Source organism: Amblyomma americanum, chromosome 5 (assembly GCF_052857255.1).
Source record: "Amblyomma americanum isolate KBUSLIRL-KWMA chromosome 5, ASM5285725v1, whole genome shotgun sequence".
Taxonomy (NCBI): Eukaryota; Metazoa; Arthropoda; class Arachnida; order Ixodida; family Ixodidae; genus Amblyomma; species Amblyomma americanum.
Window position 1 is genome coordinate 174,849,513 of NC_135501.1, and position 8,401 is coordinate 174,857,913.

Here is an 8,401-nt window from a genome sequence, read left to right on the forward strand (position 1 = left end):
TGAAAGGCTTCCTTTCCTTCTCGCGTCAACTCCGCGGTGTGCCCGTGTTATCTGCATGTATACAGCAGCACTTTTTTTTTTTACCCAACAGCCGTGACAGCAGCCCTGTCGTTAGAGCAAATTCAGATGCTGTGAATGTGCAAAGGGTGTGGACATGGCGCTCGCTCTTGTAAGCCTGTGGTCACGAGGGCGTGCATTAATGCCGAGCTTTGCTCAGGTACAGGCTAACCTTCGCGCCGCGATTGAAATGCCGGATAGTGCGGATAAAGCGGTGGACGCACATTCTCGCGCCGGTGGCACATGGGGACTTACGATCATGATCAATTATCGCTCTTACGCGGTCCAACTAACCGAACCGCACCGAGTTTGCCGAGCTCTAGCGCACAACACGATCGCGACCGATCGCAATTTGTTTAATAATCCGCATCGCGAAAACTCGCGATCGAAAATGCCCGCTGGACAAATATGCATATTGACCACAACAGCCTGGTAACAAACACTTCCACCGTTGCGGTTCAGCTGTTTATTATCAGGCGGAGTATTTTTAAATGTCGCGCGCTGGTCAAATATTTATGTATAGCAAATATAGGTTACTGATGAATTATTTGTTGATACAGGTTTTAACTACATGTACATCTCTTGAAACTTGCAGGTTTCTTATCATCGCTTCCCAAGAGATGCCACATTATACAAAAAGTGGATCATCACCATCAAGCGCGACGAAGGGAAATACTTCAAGGTGACAAAATGCACAAGAGTGTGTTCAAGGCATTTCCTGCTGTCAGACTTTATTCCTGGTGTATCATGTGGCAACAACTTACTACGACAAACAGCCTGCCCCAGTGTGTTCAGCTTTGGCAAAAAGGAACAGCTTCGCAAATCACCGAAGAAGCGAACATTGAGCGCCTGTCCACAAGCACATCAGATCAAGCTGCTGCTCAAGCACCGACTGTAGAAGGCAGTGCAGCAAAATTTTTTGGTGATCAGTCTACTGATCGATCGTCTGCAGCAACTCTAGAGTCCGAAGCACCTGAAACAGAGACGCCGCCAGCTGTTCACCTGCTTCTGGTACAACCCCTTTATTAGGTAGTGGCGAGCCTATCAGTGAAGTGGAACGTCTCGAGGGTGTGGTTGCCGCATAGGCAAATGAAATAAACATAAGTATGAATGTGAAGTCCTCCAGGAGCAGCTGCTCCAGATGAAGAAAGAGTTGCACTTTTCACTCCAAGAAAATCGCTGCCTCACTGCACGTCTTGAAGAAAAAGAAATTAGAACAAGCTTTGGCATTGACCATTTTAAACATTCAAATGAGGACTTCCTTGCTTACACAGGAATACCATCATACCAGCACTTCCTGGCATTGATGACTTGCATCAACCCCGGAAAGAATGGGAGTAATGTTTTGAGGAATGCTGGCATCAAAGCTAGCAGAGGCCGACGGCGGAAGCTGATGGCAGAAAATGAACTGCTCCTCGTACTTGTAAGGCTTCGTCTCAATCAATCAACTTTATTCAGCATTTTTTGTCCTGAAGAACAGAAAAAAAAATGCTAGGGTAGGAGCAAAAAGCCACAAACTGGCACATCGTTTTGGGATCACTCAGTCAACAGTGTCACGTATGTGTGTGTCATGGATTAACTTCATGTACATAAGACTCTGCAAACTACCACTCTGGGTATCAAGAGCTGTAATAGATGCAACAATGCCTGCAGCATTCAGCATGTATCCATTACCAAGGGTTATTTTGGATGCAACAGAGATAAAGTGTGAGGTGCCCTCCTCACTGTCTCTCCAGTCGAGCTCCTACTCTACTTACAAGACTTCAAATACCTTTAAAGGCCTCATTGGTGTTTCACCAAACGGCTTAGTGAGCTTTGTGTCAGAGCTGTACACAGGTTCTATATCAGACAGGGAGGCCGTACTGAAAAGTGGATTTCTGAACCTCAAGTTGGACAAAAATGATTCTGTCATGGCAGACAAGGGGTTCTTGATTGAGGACCTTTTGGCAAGCAAAAATGTTAAGCTGAACATTCTACCATTTCTGCACAGGAATGCCCTCTCTGAACAAGTCAGGGAAACTAAGGAGATTGCTTCATTGAGGATCCATGTAGAAAGGAGAATAAGAAGGGTCAAATCATTTCATATATTTGATCGGCCGATCCCACTCACACTGGCTTCCATAATCAAATCTGGACTGTGGCTGCTATTCTCACAAACTTTCAAAGCCCTTTGAGCAAACCTTCACAACCAAGCAGGCAACAGCTGGCACCTCCAACAGAGCTAATGAATGAATAACTTAAAGGATGACCTCTATTCACTGCCTCAAACCATGCAGCAAGATAACACAGGAGCAGAAACTTCCCTCACCCCCACAATCAGAGGGCACAAGGACTAGAGTATTACGACTCAGATTCTGTGCAATCCTGTACGAAAAACAAGTGTAATAAAGGGAAACTAGAATGATGCACTAAACTGTGCTGTACTGATGGGTCACACTCATGAAAGTGACCACTTGGCACCTAGATGAATGACCAAAATTTTGCTCCTTAAAAAGGGCTGGTGCCATCATGGCTGTACGAAAAACAAGTGTAATAAAGGGAAACTAGAATGATGCACTAAACTGTGCTGTACTGATGGGTCACACTCATGAAAGTGACCACTTGGCACCTAGATGAATGACCAAAATTTTGCTCCTTAAAAAGGGCTGGTGCCATCATGGCGGTAGGAATTTCGGTTCATTTTGTTTGGGAAGTGGCCAGAAAATGCAGGCGTGCCCGTTTTAATACGTTTGCATTGTACCATAAATGTTACTGTGTGTGTGTATATATGTATAGCGTTGCTGGGTATTTGTCAGTTGCAATGATCTATGTCATCCGTTTGTGAATTGTGATGACCAAATGTACCTGTTGCACTGTATGCCTTGTAAAGGAGCGCAGACCTCGTCAAGCCTTGTTTGGCTTTTTGTCTGCGTTTTCCTCAGTATCTGTAATACTGAAATGAAATTTCAGGTAATCAATAAGTGAGCATCTTTCCCATTTCTTTCCTGGCCCCCTTCAGCACAATATGCTTCACAAACTAGCCCAAAAATCAACCGTTTTATTCTATATCACAAAGCCTGCTTTCAACTAGAGCTAGTTTTTGAAGGTGTAATTTGCTGCTGATCTAAACTCAAAAATAGCTTTCATGTGTCATTTTATTTATTCAGGAAATGCAAAAATATAGAATGGGTGATGAAAAGGAAGCCAATGTCTAGCACAGAAGCCTTATGTATAAAAAGCCACTAGCTGCAATAAATGTAGATCACTACAATGAAGAAAAACGAGTGTTCAAACCACAGATGAATGCAATCTCAGAATTATACCACAGCAGTGTTGTGAGCAGCAAAGTAAGGCACAGCAGTACTGAAAAAGAACTCATCCAACTGTGGCTTAACATTGTCCCACCTCCCCTGATCAAAATAAATGTGCTCCACAGCCATCCACTTTTCAGAAAAGACAACAGTCTGCCCATTTGCATTCTGTGACAGCCATCTGTCCTAAAACTTGGTAAAAATACTCATCTTTCTTGAGCTGAGGTGTACCATCAACAAATGCAAGACAGAAGTTTTTGCTGGTTACAGTGTCAGCTTCACTGTCCTTCAAAGAGTAGGGGAATTTTATCTCCACAACACCATAGGTGCCTTCTTCCGGGTCAAAACCAACCTATCTGGGCTTGCACCTAGCCATGGAAAGCCAAGGTGCACAGCAAGGCCACAATATTGTAAGGTCACGTTGTGTCCCGCAGCTCTCATTGTAGCGGCATACCGCTCTGCTGCAAGAGCCTCCTTTTTTTTCCCATACTGTACAGCCCGTACCCGGGACAGATCCTTTGGGTCCAAGAGATTCCTTAAACCTTTCTCTGTCCATTCTTTCCGCCTCTTGACCTTGCCAAAGGTAGATGCTGTGAGGCGGTGTCGTCGTGCCGAGTGCCACCTGTCGCTCAGGGCTTCCTGCCTGGTATTTGCTTATAGCTCCTGGGCTTCTTCAGGACTAAGCTGAAGGTGCTAGGAAAGAAAAACAATATGTATTTCCCGCAAGTCTTCACTTTGTTGCATTTCAGCAGTTCTCAATAATCTTGCTTGGTGCACATACAGTCTTTTTCGACTTTTGCTAGTAAAAGTGCATCAGATGACACTAATGTGAGCATGCAAAATGTTGATTGATTCAATGGCCAAACTGAAATTTTCACAATTCACTGCTAGCCAGTCATCTTTTATGCCTTTTGTCAGCTACCGCATAGCTGTTTGTCTTGTTATATCATGCTTCAGAGTTATTCAGATTTTTGGCCTATTCTATGAAGTGTTAACAAGACACCGCCTTACACTAGGCCATCTACAGGGGTGGAGCAGGAGAAATAAATCACCCTCTGTCGCAGGCATCATAATCACTGTGCAGCATTTGGCAGCGACAATGGAAACAGAAAGTTCGAACTGTTGGCTGTGCAAACATGCAGCATGCTTCAGCGCTTAGTATTCTCAAACACTTCATTCTGAGAGAAAACATGAGCCATGAACTGATGGTGACCTTGGCTGTAAATGGAAAGTACAAGACCGCAACCAGAGAGAAGAAAAGTGCTGCTTCATTATGAAATTTAAGTTCACTTTCACCACTAACTGGTATTTTTTGTGAATTATTAAGCTACAGTACCTTTAGCAAAGGGCTGATTACATGGCTTAACATGGCTATCATTGTGGTTGGTAAATAAGTATATTAATATTCCGGTCACCACGCTGGTTCTTTACCCTGTACGACTGCCCCTGGCACTCGTCAAAAGTAATATGGCAGCTAGGTGAGCTCCGAGTGATGCTCATTACTTTCAATGCACATTATGTGAATGACAAATTGCACCAATAAAAAACTGGAAACGCAACAGAAAAAGAGCAAGAACACGCAGCTGGCTGTGAATCAGTCAATAAAGTGAGCAGTTTTAGCTGTGCACATAGGAGGCGAGAACAGTAATCGTTCCGTAAGCCAGTTCATGAGATAAAGAGCACATTATGCCCAGTGGTTAAGAGCAGCAGGTCTAAATATATGCATGATTTGAACACTATCATAGCAGACGGCCATCGCCAGACTAAATGGCCTTGCAGCCTGGATGGTGCTATCACAGCCAGTGAACTTTGAGAGATTACACTTCAAACCTTTTAGCAAGACCAGCAGCAACACTTCCCATGACGTGGCATGTAGATGGTAAGTGCCAGCAAGGCCTCGTCAATGAATGTCAAATATTTACCAAACATGGTGCTCCATATGTGCTCTTATTCACTCAGACCTGAATGTAAATAGACAGTATGCACTAATGGCACAGTTAGGACAGCAGAAGCATTTCAAGGAGCATGCTTACTGTCATATGTAAAAAGAAGTCGCTATATGCTGGACAAAACACTTTTGCTACCACAAACACATGGCAAACCTGCAAAAGCACCCGATAAATGCAGTGAACGAAAGCAACAACTAATAAGCTAACCATCAGAATTTGTTGTTCATCAGCTGTGATGACAGCAGGAAATGTGTGCGGCACTGCACCAGTAAACTGCTCCGGTCGTGGGACAGCACAATTGGTGCCTGCACCAGGGGCTATGGTGGATGATATCCAGGTCTTAAAATTGTGTGGACTGTCCGACTACTGGTATGTCAGTGGAGAGCCTACTGGAGCAAGGCCTGCCGTTGTCTTTACCAGAGGAACCTGCACGTCCCGCAAAACAGCGGCAAAGGGAAGGTCACCCAGTGCCTCCAGCACAGCAGCAAGTGACTGGATTGCGGCTACTTGGCTAGCTTCATCCTGGTAGTACAGGCTTGCACCTGAAAGGCGAGCAGTCACTGGCAACTGCACACCGCCTTCTCGTGGGGCTCGCCAGTCCACGTCGAGAACACTTGTAGGCTTGATGCCTTTCTGTCTTGGGCGTCTCCACTGCTGAGGCAGCTCCTTGCAGGCAAGCTCTGGTGGTGGCTCTGCAAATCCCTGCTCCTTCAATAGGGCTAGCAGGCGTACTGCTGCAAGGACGTGACTGCAGGCTCCACTCTTTCCTGCTGGGCATTCGCAGGCAGTGGTACGAGGCACGCCGGTGGTAATGTGAAAAGACATCTGCACATAGTAGGGACGGCCACTTTTCTTCTGACTGCGGAAACATGTGTAATACACGTGGACGATACCAAGTCTGAAAAGAAAATCCAAAGCAGTGCTGTGGTACTCATGAAGTTCAAAACTTATCCTGTAACACTGGTATGTGCATTGATGGGAGAGTGCCCAAGAACCGAGACATTTCAATGCACATAAGATACAACTCTTGCATAAAGACCTTACGAAAAGTGTGTTTCATGATTAAAACTGCAATTAAAAATTGGCTCTAGCAATCAATAAACGCTAGTCTGGTAACAAATACTTGTTTCTGTACAAGTAACGTTACCACTCGAAAAACCACGAGATGAAACTACAAATCAAATCCTGGGGTTTTGCGTACCGAAACCACCATATCATTACAAGGCACGCTGTAGTGAAGTGCTCCGGATTAATTTAGACTACCTGGGGTTGTTTAACGTGCCCTAGAACGCAAGTACATGTACAGTAAAAGGGCGTTTTTGCATTTCGCCTCTATCAAAACGAAGCCGCCGCGAACGAGGCTCGATCCCTAATCACTTTTAACATCGGCGGATTATGAGCACCTTAAATATTATTGGAACAGGAAAATTTGTTGCTCTCGGCAGCTTGAAGTATCACTGACGAGGCTACGCTGCCGCATCCCCCCTCTAAATTTCTATTTACACAAGTCGGGTTTGGCGCTCTCTCCCCTTTGTGCATTTTGCCGTGAGCCAGAATCTATTGAACATTTTTGGCTGTATTGTCGCCGATTCAACTCACTGAGAAAAAGGTTGCTGGAGGAGCCCTTGCAGCATCTTGGCCTTAGTTTGAGCAGCCCGCTCTTGCTATCATTTGGCGCCACCACATTTGGGTTCAGCCACAGATCTGTTTGCACCGCTGTTCAAAATTTCCTGATAGAATCTCACCGACTGCCTTGCTAAGTGTTTCAACCTTTTCTTTTCTATCAATTATTACATTTTGACTAAATCATTAATATTTAATCACTCTATTATTATTCTTAAAATTTTAAAATCAAAACACTCATCTCTTTTCTGTTCATGACGAAAAATTCACCGGTGTTATGCTCCCACGTGCTTTTCCTTTTTGTTAACTGCGTTCAGGTGAATAGCCACCCGATTCTTGGCCGATCCCCCAGTGTGGGTATGTGCCATCTTTTGATAGGCTAACAACAACAACAACAACAAATCTCGCATTTAGCAGCAGAGCGCTTTAGCCGACTAAGCCACAGCGGTGGTTGAGAGAAAACTGCAAGAACCGATTTGCAAAGCAATATGCACCGCTCTGGGCACGCGGCCGTTAGGATTGCATCGGTACGTCTGTTTCGCAAAATGTTTCTGCGACGATTCGGCGTCCGCCCCTTCAACATATAGAAAACGGTCGCATCTTAACATAGCGTTACTCGCGCTTATTGCTTCCGCCCACAAACGCTCCTTGAAACGAAGAAAGCTCCCACTAATCGGTTGCGACGAAACTTCCATATCAAGTGAGCGAGTTACGACTTTGGGTATGCGCGTTATGGAAGAGTACAAGAGTGCCGGGGCTACGCTGGCGTCGGACGCCGTTCGCAGGGTATGTCTACAGCATAAAGTTTGCTTACCCCGAGTCAGATGTGTTCCTGCGAAGCGATGGCGGCGAACAGTAGGCCTCGATGGCAAAGCTGTACGCTTTCTTGCGTTGACGGGCAGAGGGGCCTTTTTGGTCGCACCACCATTCCAATGTGAGCTCCGAAATATGCGGAGCGACGGTCAAGTTCGTCGTTCAACCTGAGCTGCTCAGACTCGGAAAGCATAGCGGCTGATACGTGACGAAAGGTCTTGCCATCGTATAAAACTTTTGCTCAAATACAAATAGACCCCAATACGGCGAACAGACTGGCACATGGGTTGGCAGCTGAACACTCGCCGCAACAAAGATGGCGACCAGACTTTCGGTGCCCAGTGTTGGCAGATGACCAAGCAGTTTTGCATATGGTTACAGTGAACTAGAATATTCTAGTTCACTATACATATGGTTTAATGCCTACACCACTCCGCCAGAAGTGGTATGAGGACTCCCAGCGATCTATGAATGTGAAGTAGAGAATAACAAATTCCGAATATGTGGGTATTTACGTTCATATTATTCCAGCGCAACGGCACATAGCCAAGGAAAAGAAGACGGAAAAGAAGGACAACAACAACGACAACTGTTTAATCAGAGACGCGCACACAGCTTAAATACTCTTAGACCAGCGTAAGCGCACACCGTGAAAGAACCAAAAAGGAA

At 45.2% G+C, this 8,401-nt stretch overlaps 2 protein-coding genes and 1 pseudogene across 2 annotated transcripts; 1 reads left to right on the forward strand and 2 right to left on the reverse strand.

The window, feature by feature from the left end:
* The first annotated feature begins 972 nt into the window (after positions 1-972).
* Positions 973-2,231, forward strand: LOC144134373 (uncharacterized). Its single transcript, XM_077667297.1, has 2 exons — positions 973-1,493; positions 1,555-2,231. Exons 1-2 carry the CDS (start codon positions 1,199-1,201, stop codon positions 2,229-2,231), a joined length of 972 nt encoding a protein of 323 aa, XP_077523423.1. The 5' UTR covers positions 973-1,198.
* Positions 2,232-3,353: 1,122 nt separating this feature from the next.
* LOC144134374 (uncharacterized) lies at positions 3,354-4,847 on the reverse strand (annotated as a pseudogene).
* On the reverse strand, positions 3,910-7,882 carry LOC144134375 (uncharacterized; the record flags this gene model as incomplete). Its single annotated transcript, XM_077667298.1, has 3 exons — positions 3,910-4,040; positions 5,504-6,194; positions 7,734-7,882. Coding segments are annotated over 2 exons (684 nt in total), but the record flags the coding sequence as incomplete, so codon positions are not given.
* Positions 7,883-8,401: the final 519 nt, after the last annotated feature.

Coding starts and splice junctions, on each gene's coding strand:
- LOC144134373 (XM_077667297.1), top strand. CDS start 1,199: ATGAAGAAAGAGTTGCACTTTTCACTCCAAGAAAATCGCTGCCTCACT. Junction 1,494..1,554: donor CGTACTTGTAAGGCTTCGTC/TCAATCAATCAA, acceptor AAAATGCTAGGG/TAGGAGCAAAAAGCCACAAA.